At 45.1% G+C, this 25,897-nt stretch overlaps 1 protein-coding gene across 1 annotated transcript; it reads right to left on the minus strand.

Moving 5' to 3' along the window:
- Positions 1-670: 670 nt before the first annotated feature.
- Positions 671-12,467, minus strand: ZRANB2 (zinc finger RANBP2-type containing 2). Its single transcript, NM_001031297.3, has 10 exons — positions 12,362-12,467; positions 12,176-12,228; positions 11,949-12,057; positions 9,824-9,906; positions 8,533-8,609; positions 7,832-7,969; positions 7,257-7,429; positions 4,758-4,844; positions 3,035-3,199; positions 671-2,491 (listed from the first exon to the last, which is right to left on the minus strand). Exons 1-10 carry the CDS (start codon positions 12,415-12,417, stop codon positions 2,428-2,430), a joined length of 1,005 nt encoding a protein of 334 aa, NP_001026468.1. The 5' UTR covers positions 12,418-12,467; the 3' UTR covers positions 671-2,427.
- Positions 12,468-25,897: the final 13,430 nt, after the last annotated feature.

The raw sequence follows: 25,897 nt of genomic DNA on the forward strand, positions 1-25,897 counted from the left end.
GCAGTAACGCGGGGCTGCTGCCGGAAGCCAGCCTGCCGCACCTCCACCCCAACGCCTCTAACGGCGCTGCGCTGCTGTACGAAAGGGTTTCACAAACACCTGCAGCACCGCGTTAATAAAGCAGCAGCGCTGCGCCCGGCGCTGCACGGCCGTGCCGAACCACCCCGCCTCGCAGCGCTGCTATAGCAGACACGGACAGGCGCTGCGAAGGGTGCCGCGGTGCTGCGCGCCTTTCAGAACCGCGGAATAGGTCGGGTCGAAAGGGACCTCGAGGAGCACGAAGCTCCAACCTCTCCACATTTCATACCAGCCCAGGCTGCCCGGGGCCCCATCCAACCCGGCCTTAAACACCGCCAGGGATGGACGGGGCAGCCACAGCCTCTCGGGGCACCCTGTGCTGCTACTTTACTTTGTGTTTTACAAAGCAGCCACGCAAATAGTTCAGACACTGCTTCCTCTGAAAGCCCTCCCAAAGCCAGGGAAGGTGTGCAAACTATCCTGAAGTAGTAGAAAAAGATGACTTATGACCATAGTGCTGCTTAAACACAAGGTTCCTGCCGGTACTTCAGTAAGCACAAGTTACAGGAGCACACTGCCCCCCCTGCCCAGCAGCAGAACGGCACCCGGCGGCAGTCAGGACGCGCCTGTGCTGCAGAGAAAGCACTCGCCATGCAGTTGACTCACAGCTTTTATTTACACTCGTCTACAGAATCATTTTGCCTTACATTTTATCTAAGCCAAACGAAACCATAATTTTCTTTGTCTGTAGGCCACCACTCGCTAAATGTAAAAACTCTCATCTGGGTAAGTACAGCAACAATTGCAATACAGAGCACAAGAAAAAGAACCAAAGGTAACAACATAGCGTCTATTAGATCTGCTCTTTACACTTTAGTAGTTGGACTTGGAAGTCGCCAGAGGCACAGTTATGAGACTAACCTGCTCTTGTGTAACCTACACACACTCAGCACGGAAATCAGATGGAAAGAAAGCATTGAAGAAAAAACTGCAGGTCATTTTTTTTCCCCTGCTAAAAGATTAACAAAAATATTTCTACACCAAAACAATTTTGCTTACAGAACAGTCCGAAAGAAGTGTCTCGAAAAGGAAAACGAAGTAGATTTTAGCTTTGCTCCGTTTGTTTTGGTGTAGCTCATCTTACAAAGCAGCTGTGGACTACGGGTCTGAAATTGCACAGCAGAGGGAACTGCAGATATTGCTGTTTGTTTGCTTAGAAGAGTTTTCCTTAACATACTTACCTTGTGATGGCACTGAAGACATTTAAATCTTTCTTAACCAAACGGAGCTCAAGAGAGACCAAGTCTCAATGTGATATTACTAGCGAAATAAATTCTGCAAAGCATTTTAAGCCATAAATTATACGTTTGGGGAAAAAAAAAAAAAGAATGATGAAGAACACATTTATGATACCAGGACTTCCTACGGTTTATTTTGGTTTTTAAAACGTAAATAAAATTCAGATACCTGCGAAATCTGTCTGCCGAAAATGAATTTTACAGATGGGCTGCAGGAACTTCCCTTGATTCCAAGAAGCCATTTCCATCACTCCTCCACCTCAAGAGTAGCTCCCAAGCGATCCTTTTGTAAGAGAGGACTGCAAAGTCCAGGATCCAGGCATGTGAAAATACTGCACCCAGCAGCAACTGCACAAAGTGCACTTTCTACAGTGACAGGACGGGCAGCTACAAGGCATGAGCAATGGAGAGGGCCGGGCCCCACACCTCAGACATCCCCCACATGGAAGGAACAACATCCAGTTCGCTCTCTGCAGAATCATACGATGGGCTTGAGACTTAGCAGCATTTCTGCTCTGAGCGCAGTTACAGAGAGAGAAGGGGGCAACCACCCACACTTCAACACAGAAAAACAGAGAGACCCAGGAACTCACTACTTTGATCCGATGAGCAACAACAGCCCTACAGCTATACTGTAGTCCCTACAGCTATATTGTGGTCCCACAAGAGCTACATGAAACAAGCTCCCGAGATGCAGAAGCTCATGGGCTCCTCTGACATCCTCAGGTATTTTTGTAATTGCCACATGAAGAACAGGGTGGTATATGGGCACATCCAACCCATGTCTGCTCATACGCAGGAAAGCCAGCAACTGAGTAACTGAGTCGTTAAAAAGTAACAAATCAAAACAAAATACCCCTCTTACTCAAAGAAAACAAAACAGAAAACCTTCACACCTCCTCTGAGGAGTTTATGGCTTAAAATGCTCTCTCACTTTTTGTTTCATGGATGAACAAAGCTGCAGTTTTCCAGAAAGCAAGGACAGACATGCACCTCTACTAGCAGATTTAGCACTTCTGACCAAGTAAGACACCAACTTCTTAAAAATGTCTCATGCACTGACTGGAAATTTTTTCTTTTTTTTTTTTCCCTACATGTGAGCTTTGAGACATTATTTCTTTTTAGAACTTGTACGGGAACCAGAATGGGAAGATCCAGATGATGATCTGCGGCGTCTGTAAGATATAAAGGGAGAAAGCATGCAAAGAAATAAGTTGAAATCAATTTTAGCATCCACTCTGAGTAGTCTGCATCCTATAATAGCTGGAAGCCAAGTATATCTGATAGGGGCCTTATGAGAATGTAAAAATAACTTCAAACCACTCATAGATAATGAATGTGAATTTAATACTAAAAATCCACATTATGTTTAATACTGAAAGTAGAATGTGACTTCTAAATGCAGTATTTACTTATGAAAGTAACTTAATAAAGTCCACGTTAACAGTTTCACACACTGCAAGAATGGTGACCCAAGTGTTTCTATGGAGCATGCTCCTAGCAGGAGGAAGCTGCACTGAAGGAGGAGAAAGCCAAATAAAAACCAACAAAACAAATAAAAGAGGCTTTAATAGGAATAGAATGGGGGAAGTGAGAAAACTACTTCTAATATCAGAATTCAATTGCTTCCTAGTGAACCTCTGTCCTTCGAGGAGAAAAAAAAATCAAAATAATCACACATTGAAATACACCCATTCTTATTCTACATAAACCCAAACCTTTCGGGTGACCGTGATCTCGATCGTCTTTTTTTGCGATCACCAGATGAAGAAGATCTAGAGCGACTGCGCTTCTTGCTCCTCTCGGGGGACGAGGACGAACGAGAGCTTGAGTAAGATCTTTTCCTTGGGGTTGAAGACCCCCTGTAGGACCTGGAGCTGGATCTTTATCGATTAAGAAATAAATGAGATTTAATCCCGGTATAATAGAGAAAGAACCAAGAAAGAACAAAACGAGACAGTTTTTGTCAACACTGGCTATTCTATTAAGTATGTGTTTTATCAAAGATTGTGGATCCTTTAATACTTACTCTTGAGTTAACTGACAATAAAGACTGCTGTGGTAGCTCTCTCTATACATTTTGCTAAATTGAGTTTCCAGATACGCAGACCACCAGTGGTCCGGAAACCTCTTCCCAGCCTTCACCAGTACTGAGTAATTGGACAAACAAGCAGTGGGACACCAGGACAGGAGGGTGCCCATATAAGGACCCTCTCCAGCAGTCATGTTCACAAAGCAAAAGAGCTGGAAAACTACAGCTGTAATACCTCTTTAACAATGTTTCACTTCATAGTAAGGGATATTTTGCACTGCAACTTCAATTGTAATGTATTCTTCATCTTACTAGAACAGGAAAACCACCCCAAGGGGTATTTACAGATGTCAAAATAAATCTGGGTAGATTGCAAGACCTTCTGAAACTCACACAATATTAACAGAAATATCTTAGAATATCAGTTATTGTGGCATTTCTTAAAAAGACAGAAGACATCCAGCTTCACTTACAAGCACTTAAAAATCACTTGTTATCTAAAAAAAAATATAAATAAATGCACTTCTGAAAAGCATAACAGCACTGGGAAGCCCTAACCCATCAGTCCAGGATCACGCGAGAGCACCTAACAAGACTGTTTTTTTCAGTAAGCTGGATAAAACATTTTCAAAGAAAACCACAGCACACATTGCTGGTAAAACGTTCTCAGGGTTCTCAGTATAAATAATAAAGCAGTCCTATCCCAAGCAAGCTACTGCACTGGCGGCACCCAGCAGATGTTGTGTAGCACAGGGCAATAACCCAGCTCAGCTGACAAACCCTTCAGCATCTACCGCAGGCACATGCAGCCTTTTCCCTTCCTAAAAGCATGGCCACCATCTCACACCAACCCTCACACGGTCACCCAAGGAACGTTACTGCCACTAAAGAGCAGCGGCACCATTTAGGATATTTCTTTTCAACTTCAGCTGTCTTTCCTTATTTTACAGTTTTAAGAGTCTCCACGATTTACTGTAAATCACTTTTAAACACTCCCCACACACTGTGAAGGTAATGGCAGCGCTATCTAGTGGCAATTACGTTATCTCTAACACAGAAATAGCAAAGCACATTTTCTATTGTTCTTCCACAACAAGTAGCCAAAGTGGAAACAGCAAAAATTGCTGAAGCAAGTGAACATGCACTCAGATTCTTCTTCCTCCAAAGAGCAGATGTGTGGCGTCCACTCGTCTAGCTTACATCAGACTTAAACTCTTCAAACAAAACCTCGCATCTCAAGAAATACATCGGTAGTGGCAACGCTCTTGTGCAGAGACCCCAGGAATTCTGATTTCCAAGATAAAAATGAGTTAATGCTTTTGACCAGAGTAATTTTACGGTGAAATAAGCAAGGGGTTCTTCTGCCCTTTTTTCCCCTCTCTGCAAGGAGAGGGTGCTACCTCATTCACCTTGATTTCGACCCACGAGATCTAGAGTGTTCTCTGGAACTGGAACGAGATCTTGATCTGGAACTGGAAGAACTTCTTGAATGGGACCTGAAACAACATGGAAGATTTTTTCCAGTATTTGACTTGTATTTAACAAAACTACCACTGTAAACAGCAGAGACAATTATGCACCAGGACAGCTGGGACTAGATTCATGAGATGCGTGACAACTTCCCCCTGCCTCCCAATAACAGCATGTTTTATTTGCCACAAGTAACTTCAACATGCTAAGACAGTGCATTCGATAATTTAGAAGTCAGCTTTTTATTATGTTTCCTGTAACAGCACACAAGAATTAAACAGGGCTGCAGCTGTTTTGCAAAACGAGTCAAACAACTGCACGACCATTACTTCATGAAATCAATGCCTGAGTTTTTTAATTTGTGCCTTAACTGGAAACCATTTTCTGTGAGAAGCAAATTAGGTAGGAGTATTAGAACTCAAACTACCTCTAATTCAGCTCTCACAGGCAATTTGTAAACAGTTCTCAGTTTTTTTGCAATAATTTCTCCGTGATTTAAAAATTAAGCAGTACGTTATGCTTGGCTAAAATACAGACAGGTCTAACACTACTTGTAACTACTCAGATATCTTCTCAAGTTTGTCATGTTGAGGGAGTTTCTTTAAAGCACAAACCACAAGAGATACACAAAAATGGCAGTCGACTTGCAGTAACAGTTGTACAAAGAAGGCATTGCAATCAAATTCTTATAATGCTTTCAGGCAGAATACACATGCTGTCGATCTCCCAGTTTACTGTGTTACCATGTCTTTTTCATTTTGCTTTGCCAAACAAAAGCACCATGAAAATTTGCTCTTAAACTACAGAAGATATATACTTCAACTTTAAGAAAAACCACAACAGAAAAACCAACCAACCCAGTGACATTGACAATAAATTACCAGTAACTACAAGTGTAGGAGAAAACTGAAGGACTGCTAACAAATTTTAATTAAATGAAACTACTTTTTACGTCACTGTTAACATTTGTGAATTATGAAGATTACAGCCAGATGAAACACTTCTGTCTTCTCTGATCCTCCCACCCCTAAGCCAAAAGACTGCACTCAAGTGCAGCCCACACTGGCAGCGTAATGTAATGTCCCCACACAGGATGATAGAGCCACTTCCTCAAAGAAGTGATGGGATCTTCCTACACACCTCACTTCATTTACAAAAATAGCTGACAGGCAGTCTGCTCAGTCATTATTACTCAAAGTGCTGCTCCTTGCAGCCACATGGCAATTAGTCTCCAGAAGGGATCTGAGAGAGCCAGGAGGCTGAGAACAGGTGTTTTGTTTTCCCTCAAAATTATTTCTCAGAGAAGAGGCAGCATGGAAAAAAAAAGAGCATGATAACAACAGGGAGAAAGACAAAACAAAGAGAATGGCTCATATCTGGTTAGTATGAGGGGCTGAAGAACTTGGGCAGTGATCAGAGCGGTTAGAACACAGGTACAGTTACAAAGCTACAAAGATTAGAAGAAACTTGAACTTTATGTGTAAAATGTATATATATAATTCTATGAGTTGGTAGCAATTTAAGGCCTTAAACCAATCAGTATTATCACTGTATTAATTATAAGGCAGCTGAGAAGCTAAACCAGGCTTTACATAATGTGATTACAAAACATTCACTGAATTGTTCATATGTTATTAAATTTAAATAATAAAGTGAGCTCCTAAATCTACCCAGTAGACATTCTCTTATGACTCCATAATCAACATCATAGAACTGCAGAATGTTTCAGGTTGGAAGCAACCTTTAAAGATCCTCCAGTCCAACCTCTTGCTGGTGCAGAGCCACCTTCTAGCACAGCAGGCTGCCCGGAGCCCATCCAGCCCAGCACTGACTGCCTCCAGGGATGGGGCATCCACAGCTTCTTTGGGAAACCTGCACTATTGTCTTACCAGCTGCATCACAGAAAGAAAAAAAATCCTCTTCATAAATCTTTAGTATTATTCTGACTGCACTACCACTGTATTTAAAGTTCAAGTTTCTTGCTTTTATTTACAGGATAGCTTCTATTCTGTCCATCTACTGAACCTGTCTGGACTGCATCACTGCCCTCTTCTGCCTCCCTCAACAACCCCACTCTTCTATTTCTCTGTTCAAAAAACTCTACTCAGCATTATTAGAAAAAAGCACATTCATTGGATCACTTATGGCTAACAAGTCTAAAAATAAAATGGAAGATAAGCTTTTTTTCAGTGATTTATTTGAAGAACTTAACTGAAATATCAACTTGACTTACTCAAACAAGCAGCAAGACATACAAGGCCTTCCTAGTGAGATACCACGGAAGGCCAGAACAGAACATTATCTACCTGTGCAAATTCTGTACATAAAATTGTCAACATTATTAAACTAAAACCGTAAGGCAATCAAGAAAATAAGTAAATAAAGAAGTTAGATACTGACATTTTGCCTGGCGTTACCCTTGACCTGTACCCGTTTACCTGGACCTAGACCTTGAGCTTGAATGAGAGGATGAGCGTGATGAAGATCGTGAGTGGGAAGATCGAGACTTAGAGCGACTGCGCCTATTGGATTTCTTTTTCTTATTAGTGTCCTCTTCTTCACTGGCATCAAGATTATATTTTGAGAGGTCAGCATCATCTTCATCCTCATCCTGAAAAACACCAGTATGTAACTCATTTTCTGTTATTTGAAGATGTTCCATTTTATAGCTAAAACTGAGGTAGTTTTAAGAGCCTGCAAGTTCAGTAACGTTCCCTTTATACGGCTGTCATACTGAAAAGCTCTAATTTAAATCTCAAACTCTTGAATTCTGATATCTCAGACAAACTTCAATGTTTTTTCTCATTTTAAAAAAATTACTCATCTTTGAGTGTAGCCATTAGAACAAAACAGATCTCACAGAAGCTGCAGGCAACGTTATTCTGATAGCTACTCCTCTACACAACCTTAAGGCAGCTAAAAATATAAACCAAGCTTCACCCACTACTAAACCACTCTATGGTAACCAAACAGAAAAAAAAACCCCACCAATCCACAGAACGAAACACAGTACCTCATCCAATTTGTATTTGGAAAGATCTCCATCCTCATCCTCCTCATCTTCCCCCTCAGATTCCTTATCTTCTACTTCCTTCAGGATAGATGCTGGACCAACTGGTTTTCCTCTATACTTTTTCTTTTTGCGACCAAACTAGGAGATTACATTTAATTAGTATGTGATTTATGAAAAGTCACTCCCAATGCTACCTTTTTCTTAAGATTTCTTTGAGAAAATAAATATGCATCAATTTAAATAAGGTACTGCTCAAATGGAGGGAGATGCACAAGAAAATGTCAGTTAGGAGACTTCTCAGAGAGATGTCTGTCAGATAAAATCAGTGCTTTCAGACAAAATCAATGGAAACCCAAATGTAACAAAAGAACATTGTTACATTTATGTCTATGGAGTATATTCATATAACAATGCTAAACATGTCTGAAAACATGCATTATCTTGAAACCAATTAAGCACACTGAAAAACACACTTCCACCAGTTTAATTTGAACTAAGTTTTCAGCCCTCAAAATATAATACAGATCATTTACTTTCAGTTCAAAGCTTTTGCACTTGAGCAGCTAACAGAGCTGCACCACGAAGCATTTCTCAGTAGCACATATTTGCATTTAGTTCCCACTGGGGAACTAAATGCAAATATAGGTATCCCAAAGGTCACACAATATGTCTCCCCACAGCAATACATCATCTCATCTTACCTCATCATATTCCCCATCTGATTCTTCACGTTCTATATATTCAACATTCTCTCGTTCATTAAATCCTCCTCCATATCCTTTAAAAAGTGGTAAAATAAAACAATCTTTTGGGATGCACCAAATTCAGCTACATTAAGCACAAACTTTAGAATAAGCTTTCAGTTTCCAGAAGCCTTCAGTGGCAATACAAATACATGCCACAAGAACGTAGTATGATCTCAAGAAGGTCACGAGTTATTTCTACATGTTTATTAAAAACAGCCCCTCAGAAATCTAATTGAGAAAATGGATTAAAACACATAAATGACACAGACAACAGAGAGCAGCCACTTCAGAGAAGTGCTCAGTGGAAATGGCAGGGAGGGCAACGCTACCTAACTGCTCCCCAGCTGCTGTTTCTGAAACCCCTCTGCCACATCCAGCCCCCACATGCTCCAAGCCTCCGTTGTGGCTCCTGGGCACACCAGTCTGCTCCCATATTGCAACTGCTCTGTGACATTAAATTGAGCATAGACCCTCAGCAAGAAAACATGAATAAAAACATCCTGTAGCTGAATTTAATGGCACAAATGCCAAGAACCTTTCTACTCCTCTTCGTAACGTGAGCAGAAAACTCAAACTACTGATTTGGATGTCAGCTAACCTTGTAACTTACTGCAGATGTATGCACCATGCCGTGCCCCACGTGCAACTGCAAATTTACTCTGAAGGACACCAGAACTTGAGAGAAGTTCAGAAATACTCTTTTTCTTTTTGAATAATAAGCCATGTTCTTCTCCGTGCCTGCTTTTTATTTTTTAAATGAATTAGCGTTATGCTGTCTGCATTGAATTCACTGCCTGGCCCCATTTTGATCAATTTACAGTGGAAACAGTATAAACAGTTATGTCCACACTGTAAGGACATCTGCTGTTCTAGTTACTGTTGGGCTGTGTTGTTAGAGCAGAAGGAACTTTAATTGCATCACTCTGACCAAACCTTCGTTAAAAAATGCAGTTCGATGGGCACTACATATACTAGAGCTCTTGGAGATCAAGATGATGTAGCATTACTCCTTCCAAGCTTCTTAATATCAAAATCAAATATTGTAGTTTAAGCCAAACATGCAATGATTTTCCAAATTTAACCATCACATGCTTTACTTTCTGTGCTACTGAAAGTGTAAGAACCTACAGATCTACTCACATATGAAAAATTGGTTACCCCATGGGAAAAAAAAACAGATCATACTGAATTATAAAATGAAGTCTCTTGCAATTATTTGAGTATTTTAAAACCATATGCAACTCACCTGTCCGTTCCTCCAATTTAGCATACTTCGGAGTATTACACATATTACATTCTGACCTTCTGGCCCAGTTCACGTTACCACATCTTCAGAGGGGGGAAAACAAAAAAAAGTATAAATAAGAAACATTTCATTTCTAATTTCACAGCTGAAGTGTTGAGGTGACACTAAGAAGTCATAAAAGTGCTAAGTGATTTGCAGCCACTAACATGGCATAATTAAGACCAAGGCTGATGGTCATCACGACACCAAGGAGTCTGTGAGTATACTGAGAGCATGAACATGATGGGATGTCCACCACACTAAGCAAATCAAGGGAAAAGAAATGAAATTAACGGGCAAATAAGTTAACAGAAGACTGCCCAGAATGCATTAGCATATAATTAAAGTTATATTTTATCTGAAGTAAAATCTAAGAGATACTTAAACAAAAAGATTCTGAAACAGCTGAAGGCAAAGCATTTGCAAGCACCCTTTATGGATACGATTGCCGAAGAAACCATTGGTGTTGTCAACTTTGCATTCCAGAATGCAAGGAAAAAGGGGAAGCCAATACCATTGCAAAAAAGGAAAAAGGAAAAAAAGGGAAAAAAAGCACGTGCTCGTGTAGCTATATGGTGAGACACCATAGTTCTGGTTTACCATTTACTGAAAAATAATACAAATTCCTCATTACTCCTCACTAGTAGCATTCACTGTTCCGAAGAGCTAATGAAGGTGATACCAGGAGAATACTGTTGGTCAGCAAGCCCTGTCATCCTCTGCTGCACAGCTACAGTTACTGCATTTCCTGTCCTGCTGTGTCCCAAAATGCCACTCACATTTACACTGCCCTTAAAACAATCATCAGGATGCTGCCCAACCCCAAAGAGCAGAGAAGGTGGTCTACAGGACATGGTGTAGCCATGAGCATACGATTGAGGGGACTCCTTCACAGATACTGCTGCCCGCAGTGCTGTCCAGGACCCTTTGCTTGAGCCCACAGGACTGAACAGAGCTGGGCCTGACCTGAGACAGCTGCTGCCCTCCCTGTTACCCTGCCTGCATGCACAGGATGCACTGTGAAGAGGCGCTACCTAAACGCTCAGCTATCCCAAGGCTGCCAAATGGTCACCCAGACGTACGCCTCTCATATTTTCTCACTACCAGAAACAGTCTGCTGCAACAGCATGTGTAAATGTATGTGCTTGTTGCTGGCACTTTGTTTTACTGAGGAGGTATTTTGTTTGGGTCACAGCATATGCAAGCCAGGAAAACCACAGCCAGGTTTCACTGGTTAGAAGGCTCTGTCAGCAAGCAAATCCCAGATGCTTCAAAGCCCTCCTGAAAGCTTCTTTTAAATAACCAAATGCTTTATTAATCATCTTTTGATTTAAAACTTCACAGTCTCAACTGATTGCTTGCAAAATCATCTATGTAGTCAACTACATGTTCAGTTTTACTCACAAAAATTTGGTGAATATTACTAATAAGCTAACAATCATACTGCAAAGAAGATGTAATTCCATCTATTTGTCTGTTCCAAACTTGGGAAGCATCTTGGATTATAAAACAGAAATCAGAGCTTTTTGGTTTGTTTTTTTTACTACTACATTTCTCCTGTTGTGTTACTTAAGGACCTGCTGTTTGCCAAGCAGAAATGAATGCTGTCACTTTTAAACACTAAACTTCTAAAACACTTCTAAAGGAATACCTGGGTGTTTCAGCACTCATTTCCCATCAGTGTCAACACACAGAATCACAGAACGGCTTAGGCTGGAAAAGACCTTAAGGATCACCCAGTTCCAACCCCTTGCCACAAGCAGGGTTACCAACCACTAGAGCAGGCTGCCCAGGGCCCACCCACGGGCTCAGGCACCTCCAGGACTGGAGCACCCACAGCTCTGGGCAGCAGCGCCATGGCCTCACTGCCTCCGAGTGAAGAATTCCCCCTCACCTCTGACCTGCATCTCCCACCTTTCCACTTAAGGCCGCCCCCCTTGCCTTCACTACCTGCCTGTGTAACAGCTCGGTCTCCCTCCCGCTCAACAAGCTCCCTTTAAGCCCCCGAAGGGATCCCATCCACGCTGACAGCTCAGACGCGGCCCCGCAGGCGCTGCACAGCACGCCGGCCGTTACCGCTGCGTACGTTTTGCACTGCCAGTCATTGGCGCTGAAGAGGCCGCGGCTCTTCTCCGCCAGAGTCTTCCCTATCTCCGTGCCTCCGGCTTTCATCATTTTGGCTTCAGTCGTTTTCTCTGGAAGCAAACAAACGAACGGCTCGCGTGAACGACCAGTGGCAAACCGGAACGGCCCTCTCCTTCGGAAAGGCGCAAAAGCGCGAGAAGGGAACAGCGCAAGACGGGCAGAGCTCACCTCTCCCACAGCGGTTGCAGCTGGTCCTCCTGGCGAAGTTCACGTTCCCACACCTGGGGCAAGGACACGGGCACACGGACACACGTCAGCGGCCGCCAACCGCGCCCCGGGCCCGCCCCGAGCCCCAGCCCTGCCCAGCGCAGCCCAGGCCGCGCCGCGGCGCCCGCCCGACCCCCTCGCTCTCACTTCTTGTCGGGGCAGATCCAGTCCCCGTCGCTCACGCGGAAATTCTTGGTCGACATCTCGGACCCGCAGAGCCCCGCCGAGCGCCGCCGCCGCCGCCGCGCAGGAGGAAGAGGACCGGGGCCCTGCGCCGGCCGGGCTGCCCGCGGCGCCTGCGCCCCGAGGCCTCAGCGAGCCGGGCTCGCGCCGGGCGGGATTTCGGTCAGGCAGCGCCTCGGCCGCCTCAGCCCGGCTGCGCGGAGAGGGTGCGGAGAACGCGCGCCCCCAGCGGCCCGGAGGGCTGCCTGCAGTTCGCGCCGTGTGCGGGGGCCGCGGGAGGCGTCGTCAGCGGGAGCGGGGAGCGGCGGGGGGCGGCCTCGGCAGCTCGGCAGCTCGGCAGTTCGGCACCTCAGCCTCAGAGCTCGGGGCTCTCGGCGGGACGGGGCGCCCAGATAGCCGCCCGCTGCCGGTGTGCGTCCGCGGGGCGGTCGGCTGCGGCCTCGCTCGTGCCGGGAGCGGCGGTTGCTCTGAGCAACGTGACGACGTCCCACGAGAACGCGGGGACAGTTTGAGCTGCGAGTGACGCGCGGCCTCGGCGTGAACATAGCGCCAGAACGTCCACACGAAGCCTTTTGCTTCTTCCCGTGTGGGCGCTTCGTCAGCGCAGGTCTCTAAAACGAAGTAAGAAAGTAACTAAAAGCTGTGGAGCGCCCAGTTACTGCCCGCAGTGCGTGCGGACAGAGCTGCGCTGCCGCCATCGGTGACGGACAGCAGGTGGCACTTCGGCAACGCGCGTCGTTTTCCCAGGGACTGCCGTTGAAAACGAGAGGCCTGCTTTGTTCCGGCATTCAGTGCCGTAACACATTGACAGGGCTATTTCCCCCCATAACCCCAATAAGCAAACAGACAAAAAGCATCGCCGTCACCCTGCGTGAACAGCACTGGAAGTTGAATGCGGGATGAGCTTTGCCTTGCGTGCGGTACCGGGTCACACCGGGCCTCCAGCCGGGCCTCCCGCAGGCAGCGCTCTGTTCTGCCCGTTCCCTGCAGTGGGGGACGGGGAGAAGCCGAAACCAGAGGCTGTGCAACCCGATGTGTTAGAAGAAAATCGGTATCTCGGCCTCGGGAGGAGCTGGACTGAGTTTTGACATGCTTAGGAAAGACGGCGCTCTGGAATCCTGTTTTCCCATTGAGGTCATTGCTCGTGGGTCCGCTGCAGCACGCGGGGTTGGGGTCTCCCTCGTGCCGGTGCCTGAAGAAGCGCTGAAGGAGTGAAGGCAGAACCTGCTGAGGTTTCACCGCCTTCGCGTGGCTCCTGGGCCGTACAGGGATCAACTTCTGGGCAACGAGATTCGAAGGGGGCACAGAGCGCACCTTTCCAACTTGAGCAGCAAAATCCTCGTGCTGCTCAGGTCCTGAAATAGAGCCCCGCCGTGGATGACTTCAAGGACAGGAGTTTGTTCCTTATCCCTGGATTTCTCTTAAGGGAAATCAGGACACGGAAATTTAAACTTTACATTAAGAAAAGAATCAGGATAGGCACTTTCTGCTTTAAAAATAAGCGTGGGCAAAATTGCAACTCACCTGGTAATAATTTGAGGCTTAAATGTTTTAAAACTTCCCCAAAATTAATGAGAAGAATATTTCAGTGGTATTTGCTCTCTTCTGAAGGAAGCTCCCCAGGGAAGCCTCTGGCCAGGCAGAGGTTGCATGCAGTCAGCCACGTTCTGGAAATCAGACCTTTGCCTGAATGTGCAGAGGGAGTGTTTCTGTAATTTCTGTTTGTTCTGTCCATTTACTTCAAAGCTTACGTTAAAAGCTGAAAAGCCACCCAGGGACTGAAAAAAAAACATGAATGATTTTTTAAATTGATGAATAAATTTATTTAAATCATGAATGTCTTAATTAATTTATGGAGCGAGACCCAAGTGAACCAGATCTAAAGTCCTGGAGGGCTCTGTGACCAGGCAGCCAGCTCAGCTCAGTGACTATGCGGGGTACTCCCTTCTCTTAATAAACCAGGTAGCTTTGCTTAAAGTTTTTTGATATGCTCATCTGCTTTTCCCATGTTTCTTATGCAAAGCTCCATTAAAATATCCACTTCACATTTCAAGATGCTTTGTGAACATTTGTGTTGCATTCCTGCTTCTATCATAATACATTTTGGCTTCAAGCATATGTAAGGACTGATAATAACAAAGTAAATGAGAAATACATCACCCTTCAGTTTAACATAATGAAACTGAACAGTTGAGCATGAAAAAATGTATAGGAAACTCTTTAATTGGCCTGTCTCTAGACAGCAGATTCCTACCAACAAGCACGGAATATCAGTTTTCTTGAAGAAAAACTGAATGATATGAAGGCCAGCTGAGATCAAAGCCAGGTAATTAAAGGAAGGTTGCCTGTGCTTCGTTGCTCTTTCATTCTGTTTTTGTGGCCTCCAAGTACAGTGTCTGCATGCCACACTTTATTAAGCAGTATGAGGCACCTAGGATTTTAAGCATCACTTTAAAGCACTCAATACCTTATTGATGCTTTCCAAGACATAACAGTAATAGCAATTTCAAATATATGAGTTAAATGCGAGCGATGCGCTTCCATCAGGTCAAACCCAGCAGTTGTGAAAGTCTGTTTGTGTTGTTGTAGTGGGATATACATGAAAGTGTATTTGTATAAAAGAGGCAGTGAAAATGCAGTCCCCGTGTTGAAAAGCACAAATGCTGTCCTCTCTTCAAGACACTCACAGGTCTGTGATGTACAATGAAATACAAAGATTGCTGTGCAGGAAAGCAGCTTAGGACGTACCAAGCATTTGGAGAGTTTGCTTTCCAAAGTTTGTTTCAATTTTCATGAGTGACAGATGTTTTGTCATGGAATTTTTCAAGCAAATGATGGGAACTGTCATGGCACTCAGGCTGACATGGTGTTGGAGGAAGGATTTTCTTCAAATGTGACCTTTACTGAGGGTTAGACATTGTTTGTCACTTAATAACTTCAGAATTAAAGAACACATCAAGCCCACCAGGAGTACATAAAATCACAATGTGAATGTTACAAGCTATACTTGAGATATGTTTGTTCTACTAAGGGTGAAGTTGGCATTGCTCACTCACTCATACAAGGGTGTGACTACTGAGGGCCTGGGGGGGTCCCTTTGCCCACTGCTGCTGCTGTGGGGTTCTGCTGATCACAGACACTGCTCAGGGAGCTCTCATCTCAACCCACAGCCTGAGGTTCTCCAGCTGTGCTCTGTGGGCTGCCCTGCCACCCAGCCTCTCGTTTGCAGCCAAGCAACAATAATAGTCACAGGTGTTTCTTCATTTTGTCTTCCCACCAGTTAGCAGGGTGCAGGGCTGGGGTCTGCCTGCCTCATTGCTGCTGGCACTGTGCTGATGCAGCTCAAATCCGTTCTGCTGTCCTGCAGTGCTCCTCCTTGTGCAGGTGACATGGAGGTATTTTCTTCCAGGAGAATCATCACATCATGAATTGGTGCTTGGTTTATGACTCAGTATAGATCAGTGTTTTCTGCAGCACTGTTGCTCTACAAGTTGTTCCAATTTAAGGCTTGCATATTTGATTTCTCCCTTTCAAGTCTAATACTTTGCATATGGTCTGAGTTGAATTTCATTTTTATTAATTTGAGACCAATTCTCCAAAAATGAAGGTAACTCTGAATACCTAAGTTGTCTTTCAAATTTCTTTTGACTTGCTTTCTGCTTGAAGCTGTACTGCATTTCCTTGATGGGTGCACACGGATGTCATGCAGATGTGGTCACAGATGCTCCTCAGGTGCAGGTAGGTCACACCTGGGTATTTTCCTCCTATGTGGTGGAGAAGCTGAATGGAATGAAATAAGTTTGACATGACACATCCACATTTTGTTTTCACGTAAGCCTTGTATCCTTTTTGGAAGTAGGTGTGTTATTTGCCACTGTGACATTACATATTATTACATGTCATTGCTGAAGCAAAAAATGGGAATATTTTGCCCAAACAGTATGTGAAACCACCTCACATTTAAAAGGAAATATGTGCATGGCCGTTGCCTTGACACCTTGAATGTTGTGCTCTGGCTGCCCTGAGCCTCCACATCCACCATCAGCTTGTAATTCTGCAGTAATGTGGAGTGTCAGTAGACAAATGTGCAGGGATTATGAAAATGGATCATATTTCATCATTACATTTTTACTCAAACACAATAACAATATATTCTGTAACTGAGCTCTCGGTGGTGTTGACAACATCCTTTCCTGCACTCAGAGCTGTGATACAGATGCGTTATTTCCTCCAGCAAATCTTACCTGTCAGACAGTTGTTTTAGTTCTAGAGCTCCTTCTCAGAAATAAATAGGGACTCACGATGCACGTCACTCTTTTGACAGGAAAATCCAAACATATATTTGCCCACAATTGTGTTGACATTTGCAATACAGTTTAAGGGCTTTTTTAGAGCCACAGGAGACCTACTAGAGTTTTTAAACTTAATCTCCAAAGTAGATTTAAAATAAGGTATGATTTTACCATATCATTTAGGAGAAGTAAGCTATCCAGCAAAGCTGCATTTCCTCCTGTGTGGAAGGGGACAGTAGAAGGTCCATGAACAGGAACTGCACTGGTCCTGGTGCCACATCTCCAAGTGCTGGAAGACTTTGTAGAACAGCAGCTGAATGTTCTGCAGTTGGCTAGATCTAACGAGCTGATGTCAGAACTGACATAATTGGGGATGTAGAGTTGATTCATTTTTTTCTTTCAGAACAACTAAGATAAACGTTCTTTGATTTTAAAATTCGTGCAATTATCACAAGGTTTTTTTTTCTTTTTCTTTTTTTCTTTTTTCTTTTTTTTAATTGGACCCAGTTTGGAAGAGCACCAGGTCGTGTTTTGGGATAAAAGTGCAGTCATAACACACGGTCCATTTTCATCGTCCCAGGCTACCTATTAAAACCCCACTGTTATCTTTAAACTCCACGTTGGTGGTGGATGCAAAGGACCTGTTGAAACAGAGTGTAATATGCATATTTGCTTATGTATTCAATGTATACATTTTTGGAGCAGTTCATGAAGAGATTGAAGGCACAGCTGCCATGATGGAGAGTGGCCATGTATTTCCAGACAGTGATCCTGACAGATCCACGCTGGGGCTGGTTGAACAGAATAAGCTCTCTGCTGGCTGGAGGCAAGAGCTCATCACACAAGTCAGACATCACCAGTCAGGCCTTCCTCCTCTGACAGGGGAGCTAACCAGCCCTGCTGAAGGGGTAGGTGATCTCGCTGTACAAGCTCAGCACGTTGGCAATGGAAGGAAGGCCCCTCTGCTGGAGATGGCAGAGCATGTGAGCCAGATGTGATGCAGCAGGACGTGGCCATGGGCCTCCCCATCAGACAGCGTGAGGGAGCTCAGCAGTTCTAGGTGGAACATCTTTAGGAGCAGGGGAAAGAAAAAGGTGCCCCTAAAAGCAAATCTGATAAAGGTGAATATTAATTGCTGTAAGGTCCAGTGAAGCCAATAGACAGGAGAAATTGAATGTTGATGGATGGAGATGAAAAGAACCTGCCATGCCCTAGCCAAGATGAGAAGAGCAGTGGTGATTCCTTATTAATACATTCAGAGATGGTAAATATAAATGAAGGATAAGGATTCTCTGAGTTAGAGGATAAATGAAAGGATCAAATAGTTATGAATTGATCATGAATACATTTTGATAGAAATTAGCAAAAGGCACCTAGCCATCCAAGAAATAAAGGCCTGTTACGGCTTTTCAATTAAAACTGGGGAAAAAGATTCTAAATAATTTAAGATGGAACTTGGGATGTTTACGGAAAGGGTATTTTGGATCAGGAAAGGACTCACTGGAGATGGGAAGCTGTGTCTGGTGGCTGGTGGTGGTGAGATGAGGAGGGAGCAAGAAGTGCTGCAGGGCTCAACCCTCCCTTGGGGTGCAGTGATGTGTGGTGTTCGATGGGATGGTGTGGGGCAGGTCTGTGCTGTGTGTCCATGCAGGAACATCAGGCTCCTGGCAGGAGGAGCAGAGCACGCATCCTCAGCACCCACTGCCTACTGGAAGGTGATGTTTGAGAAGCATGTATGTAAATAAGCCAATCTTTATAATGTTCAAAAGGTACATTTGAGCACCATGTAGGTGAGATGCAGAATAAATAATGCCCCTTATCCACATTGACAGCTATAATTACCGTAGTTCATGAAAGCTTATTTTCAATATGAGTGAGAGCATTTAATGGGCAAGTGCAGTCAACTCAGAATGAAAGGTGAGGCATGCATAAGGAAGATCTAATATGTATTTTTTAAAAGCCAGGTTTGTCCTCGAAGGAGTCACTGTCAAGCAAACAAGGTGTGATTGACCTTTCCCATGATCATCCTGCTCCACTCTGCTTGTGCTGCGTAGCATCATCACTCATTAGGGTGCCATGGAGCTCAGTGCTGCAGAAATTCAGCTGATTGCTCTGGAGGAGCACAGCAGTGCCTGGGGGTGCAGAGGTTCCCAGCCACTCCCAGCCATGCGGGAAATCCAATCCATTGACACGTGTCATTTGATGGAAACATGTCAGTACTGTATTCAGAGGGTCAAGGATAATTACAGAAGAGTGAACCTCAAAGTTTTGGTACTGATTTACAATACTGCTCTTCTCAGCTATACCTTCATTAATGGAAACCGAATTACACCAGTTTAGCATTCTGTAAAGTCAGAATTAGGGTACTGACCCCTCCTACAGTTTCAGAATAGCATTCTTACACCTACAGTTCATATCTATGGTTCTGCTTTTGCTTCTTACTGAAACGGAATACTTGGCTGCTTCTCTAGATCTTGTTTTGACAAAAGAAAACAACAAGGAGATGAAGCTGGCTCAGGCCGTGGTCTGAACCCCCCCACACCCAGGGAGCAGGCAGCAAAATCCTCCAGTGTTTGCTGCTCATTTCTGAGAGGCACATTCACACAACCTGGTCCTCACCATGCCCAGGGAGAATCACAGTTCTGTCTTTTTTATCGGAGAATTCGTGCGTTCTCATACATCACTGCTTACCAGCCAAATGCAAAAGCAATTCGGTGTCCTCATTTTTACAGTCAATTCTGCTACAAATTTGCACATTTCAGTGAAGACGGTCTCCTTCCTTTTCCAGAACACTCAATTACAGTAACATCAGACACAGAAAATCATTCTGACAAGTGTCCTATTTACAGAGAAATGAATAGCCACAAAGTAGAGGAATTCTTCTTCTTTTTTCCCTTCCTTTCTTCTATTGGAGAAGAAAACTCCTGGATAAACTTTGTTTGTCCTTAAATTTCAGTTACAAATAGAATAAAGAGTTCAAAGGGCATTTCCAGTTCACATCATGCTTCCAGCCAACATGCCAACCAGACCAACCCAAGCCAAATGAATGCGAACTCAGAGCTCACACCTGTGAGATGCTGGGTGTCCCATCAGAAGCTGGGCATTTCCATGTGCTGACTGCCAAACAGATCAGTGCTCTGCACCTCTGCAAGTGAGAGGAGTTTTTTCTTCCAAAAGCTTTCTGAGATGTATTGATCCCACCTTTCCATCAGGTAGGACCAGATTCTGGATTCAAAGCAAATGCCCTATCAGTGGGTGGTGAAATGGAGCGAAGGTGCAACTCCACTGCTCCAAAATACATATATTTACATGTACACAAAAGGGGTTTCTGGAGGTGTTGTAGTGCTTTGTAGTGCTTTTTAGTGCTTTTGCAGATGTGGCCGAAGCTGCACTGCTGCCCAGCAGCTCCCACCCCGGCCTCATTGCTGTGCTGCCTGCAGCTCCAGCCCCTGCTTCAGCACAAACAAAACCCACCTGCTTCCACTTCATGCCGGTAGAAACTCACTTTGTCCTTATTGAGTTAGCACCTCTGCTTTTTTCTTAACAGCAGAGATTTTGAATGCTGTGCAAAAACTCTGCGTTGCTATGGTTATAGCACAGCCATTCTCAGAGTCTCCAGAAGTAGCCAGAAATGAGACAAATCCAAGGGATGGTATGAAAGTCGATCAGCATCCTCTCCAAGCAGTGCTGCCTTTCAGATGTTTCCCTGCTGTCAGCTGGGGAGTGAGGGTGGCAAACTAGGTTAATGACATCGCCTTCCTTCTGAGTAATATAAAATTCATCTGCAGCTGGAATCTTCAATTTAAATTATCTCCCTGGAGAAATCCAGCCTAAAACTTTGGGACTAAGTGTGTGCGGCTCTTTTTTCCCCCACCAAGCTGATGCTATACCTGTCTTCTCTTACCCCTCCCTTCTACATCAGCTCCTACCCTGCATGTCATAACCTTATCTGGCCCCTTCTGGGCTGTAAGCACAGAGGAAATATTTCCAGAATGTCAGCCAGCAAGCGTTGTGCAGAGCCCACACACGGGCTGTGAATGGCTCCAGGGTGAGGGGGCTGCTCCTGGACCAGGAGGGGCGCGGGGTCTTCTCCAGGCTCCCCAGGGCAGCGCTCCCATAATTGCTGGTGCGAAGTAATGGTGACTGACAATTTCATCTTTAAGCTATTTATCAGTTGGTGCTCTGCATGTCAGGTGTCCCAGGAACATGACAACTCTTGTCAGTGAAACAAGTGCACCCGGTGACAGGCTTTCAATTGAATTCCTTCACCCAGCACTCCCAGCATTAACACTGCGTTAAAACAACTCCATTCATTTATGCGGAAAAAGAAAAAAAGAAAACAAAAAAAACCAGTGAGATCCTGACAAAATATATAAGTTTTCTGAATCCTAAAATGCACCTGATTTTGCTTCCTCAGTGCCATCAGAATAACCTGTCTGGGTTCGTTAAGTGCCGCTTTATTTGTTGCTGGTGAATGAGCCGAGCGCGGGTCGTTGTGCCAAGGCGTGGGAGTCACTGGTTTGCCATGAATGATTCATTACTCAGAGTGCTTTTTAATAAAAAGCCCTGGTTAGAATTCTACATAAGCTCAGGAGGAAGAAATCAGATTTCTGCTCTATTTTCATTGGAATTTATTATAAATGACAACCAGAGACTTACTTTCCCGTACACCTCTCCTTGCTGACGTGCAGCCTTGTATGCAGGCTCCGCTTGGCTGCCCGCTGTCCCTAAACCTGTTCTGTGATGTTGCTCTCAAACAAACATTTTGGAGAGACAGTTAAGCTTGACTTTGATCTCATATTAAAATGTACCGAAGTAGAAGAAGAAAAAGGAAAGGCTCCAGGAGGTGGCATTGTTTGGGTGCCTCCTTTCCTAGCAATAGATCCAAGCAGCAGCCTCAGCAGTGCTGTCTGTGAGTTCCCAAGGAAAGAAGTCGGGCATCAGAACCGAGTCACTGTAGTTAGAAGCTTCACTGTATATTCAGGATGCTTTTTATAGCTAGGGAGCGTCTGATTATTAAGCATAACACCCTGCTCTTCCAGGACCCAACTGAAGCAGGAAGACCTAGCCAGATGTCCTGGGGATGAACCCAAGAAATGGAGCATTGGCAGTAGCAGTGCCCAGAGGTGATACATGGCCTAGGAGTGTTCACTGTCTTCTCTTATTCCTTGTTTCTCCCACCAAAATAAGGCAGAAAACAGGCACTGCCCATCTGTCCACCAGCTGGGGCTGCCCATGGTGAGATGAGTCCCTGTGGCCCTCCAGCTGGCAGCAGCACAGGGCAGCAGTGCAAAGCCAGTCCCCGTCTGCCTGCTGCTGCTGCTCCCTTCCCCAGCTGCTCACCTACACCCAGCCTGGGACAGGGGCAGCAGTTCCCTGAGCACTGGTAGGGCAGTGGGAGGGTGGTTGTGATGCTACGGAGCTGCTCTCACCCTTCAGCAGAGCTGCAGCTTTCCCTGACGTCCCCAAAAGATGGAAGCTGCCCTTCCCTCTCCAGGTTCATTAGAGGTGCTGGTTTTACCTTCTTACAGAGACCACCTTTGTGCAGTTTGCATATTCTGCCTGGAACCACAAACCAAAGATTATGATAGCCAGTCCCCAATGAATCATCTGTGAAACAAAGCATACTGTGCTTTAACCTGTCCTTGTGAAGTGCCAATTAACAGATTGGTAACTGCTTCTCTTCCCACAGCTGCTGCTGATGTGGTGCAGATCCACATGATGGCACTGAGCAGCGGGGCTAAATGCACTGCAGTTTGCCTTTTGATCCCAGCTCACTACAAAAAGGATTTACCAGAGGGTTCGCTTCCCTTTTCTCTGATACTTGTTTCCTGTAAGAATAATTTTTCTGGCAAACATTTTTTGCATGCGAACTTCAGCAGTCCGCCTTCTCCTGGATGCTGAATAGGTTTGATTGTATTGGTGACTGCTCCTAATCAGTGCCTCCTGCTAACACTCTTCTCCAGCCTTGTTTCTGGCCCAGGTGGCTCCAACAGACACCCACAGACTTCTGCATCCCATCCAAATGCTTTCCTCAGGGTGTACTCATGTGTGAGAGATACACAGTTCTGATTTGCAGGTCTCTCTGGATGGATAATGAGCCCATCTCCCGCTCATCCGTTTCAATGTTTATTTTTTTTTAAGGAGTGCATACTGTCATATGTTTTCAAGGTACCGGACCTTTATTCTTTGTTTGCTGGATCCAAATACCTCAGAAAACCAATTTTTATTCCCAAAGATCCTATCAATCTCTTTGGTTTCTGGAGCAGGGTGCTGTAATGTCAATAAAATAAGAATCAAGAGTACTCTTGAGATTTAATAGTCACCGTAAGTACTAGTCTAGCTCCACTGTCTTCAATAGCACCGCCGAGGAGAAGCGACTCTAAAAGAAAGGTCAAGATGTTCTGCTTTGCGTGTTTAGAAGGAAGAGAACTAAATAGAATACAGGCAGATGGATGTGAGGTCATCCCAAACTCGTATCAAGTAACACAATGAAGTGAATTGGATGGAAGTTTCGTGGCAATCACTGCAAGGGAGCCGATGCCTCTCCGAGTTGCATGGCAACACACTCAAGACAAAAATAAAGCATCCATATGGCTTTGAAAGTCTTCGGATTTATTTCTGAGGAAGAATAAGATTTTTTTGTTTGTTTAAGGTGAAAGTCTTCACAGTAAGATGAATAAGTCCACTGGCAATGGAAAAAGTTACCAAGTTCTGAATTTGTCAAGGATTTTGCTGTATGAATAGTGCATTTCCATTCCCACTGCCTTGTCCTCTGCTCTGCTCTTGACCACCTCCTTCTGAGCTTCGACAGATCTCAGTGATTCCTTTTATAAGCCATTTGTCCAACTTTCAACTTCTTTCTATTCAGAATTGTTTTAATTGGTGGAGAACAGCTCCTCAAATCGTTCCTGTGAAGTGAAGACCTCAGCATGCTGGCCCCAGCTGTGTGCCAGAGCAGGGCCAGCCTGTCTTGTGGTTCTGGGAGGCACGAGGAGCAGCTCTGGAGGTGGGCTGATGGTGCTGCTGCAAAGAGCTCTAGTGCTGAGTTACTGTGCAGGCATGCGAACTGTGAGTCATGTTTGCTTACTGCTTAGAAGGGTCTTTGGGAAATGAAGGACAGAAGTGTTGGTGCAGCCCTTCCACCGCTTGCTCCTCAGGCAGGAAGGCTGGGTGGCACTCATCAGGGGCAGCGCCGTGCAGGGGCCATCCCTGCCCTCCCCATGGTGAGGAATGAGGTGCATCTCCTACTGGTGCGGTTTGGGGGATCCCTCCCCATGGATGCAGCTTCAGCAGCCTCCAAAGGGACCAAACTGTGCTGTGTGAGCACCAGAGGCTTTGAGCTACTCATGCTCATGGACATCACAGGATGGATCTCCAACAGCGCCATTATTCTTTCCTTTCTTTATTCTCTTCCATTATTCTTTTCCTACTCTTTCAACACCACTTTTTAATGACAGAAGACCATCAACCAGTTCAAAGACTGGTGGCCAACGTTGGCCCGGCTGCAGGTGTCCTAGCAGCCACCGTGCCAGCCCATGGCATAGCTCCAGGCCAGAGGGATCCCATCCATTCCCACTGGTGCACAGGGCCGGGGTCCTCAGCTTGGTGCAACATCCAACATAGGTTGTGAGCAAAGGAATTGCTCAGTACCAGTCCTGGCAACTTCATGCCCAGTGCACAGCACTGCCTCCGGCAGAGGCCCATTGCTGGTCACTGCTCTCAGCAGGTGTCATGGCCATGCTGTGATGGCCCCCAGCAGTGGGCCATCAGTATTCAGAGCAGCTGCACCAACATGTAAAGCAGCAGGTGCAGCAAATCTGTGGTGAGGACATGTTGAATGGGTGCAGGGTTCAATGTTCTGTCTGCTGAGCAAACGACAAAAACTCCATCTGTAGCTTTGCATGTGTTGTTGTTTTTTTAAATTTTAAAAACACAATTTATTTTAAAAATACAGATTTTCATGTTGTGCACTTGCAGTAAACAATATTTATATCCATTTGCATTTTACAGATCTGATACAACTACCAATGAAGTCAATGGGTGTCTCGACTTCTCTCAGAAACTTGCATGCTGACCAGATCTTCCCCTCCTTCATTATATGATGGCTCAGATTTTATTAAACACACTTTGATCAAAGGTTACATACTAAAGCTAATGTCGTTGGCCACTGTCTGAAATAATGGTATCTGGGGGGGTCCCCATGGGGATGTGCTCTGCTGATCAGCTGCATGCTGGCATCTGAAGTTGCTTCAGGTTGTGCCCAGGGTCAGGCTGGGTGCTGGGAGAAATCTCTCCTCCAAAGAACTGTCAGGTACCAGCACAGCTGCCCGTGGGGTAGGGAGGTCATCGTCCCTGGGGGTGTTCCAGAGCTGTGGGGATGTGGCACTGAGGGACGTGGGCAGTGGGCATGGGGGGTGGGCTGGGAGTGGGCGTGGGGATCTTGGAGAGCTTTTCTAGCCTGAATGATTCTGTGGTTCTATGCCTTGAGCAGAGGGGTGCTGCAGAGCAGGTCTGTGGAAGTGGTATGGCTTCTCCAAGCAGAGCATCGTGCTGTGGGGGGAAGGGCTGTGGGAATGGAGGCTCACCCAGCAGGACAGCCCTCCCAGGACAGCCCCCCATCTCCCATTACTGTGGCTGTCCCTGCTTCGTTCTTTCACCAAATGAGAAAAGGGCGAATGGATCAATCAGTCGTGCTTGTGAAGGCCCACACAAAGCAATGATACACTTGATTAAACCTTGTTATCAAACTAAAGTTAACAGAAGTTAATTAGAAAGCTTATAAAGAAAATCTTCTTGCGTGCTATTGCAAGAACACTCTGGCTTGATAAGAGTGCATGGAATTGCTTAATCAGGATGAGGGTTGAGGCCACGTGCCATGTCTCAGGCTTTGCCTCTGAACGTACTGCCTGTTGCACCACAGGAGAGATGCTCCAGGAACAGCAGTTTTGGAGGGATTCTCTGATGGCAGCGTGCAACAGCTGCCTCAAAGACGTTCTCATGGATGCATCTCCTTACAGAGCTGCAGTGAGCACTGCAACTAAGGAGGGCCTTCTGTCCCATATAGATTTTGTGGGGTAAACCCAGGGTGTGGTGGCTCAGTGTACTGATGTGGGCAAACACAGAGCACAGCCATAGTTTGTGGATGAACTCACTGTTGTTGCCCTGGTATGGCTAGAACAGAGCTGGGAAAATATCGATCTTGCTA

This window comes from Gallus gallus, chromosome 8, assembly GCF_016699485.2.
Source record: "Gallus gallus isolate bGalGal1 chromosome 8, bGalGal1.mat.broiler.GRCg7b, whole genome shotgun sequence".
In the NCBI taxonomy this organism is placed as follows: domain Eukaryota; kingdom Metazoa; phylum Chordata; class Aves; order Galliformes; family Phasianidae; genus Gallus; species Gallus gallus.

Excerpts from the sequence above, each read along its gene's own strand:
- ZRANB2 (NM_001031297.3), bottom strand. The coding sequence starts at position 12,417 with ATGTCGACCAAGAATTTCCGCGTGAGCGACGGGGACTGGATCTGCCCC. Across the intron at positions 7,970-8,532 it reads CAGATGGGGAATATGATGAG|TTTGGTCGCAAAAAGAAAAA; the intron begins GTAAGATGAGAT and ends GTAATCTCCTAG. Across the intron at positions 2,492-3,034 it reads AGATCACGGTCACCCGAAAG|ACGCCGCAGATCATCATCTG; the intron begins GTTTGGGTTTAT and ends TATATCTTACAG.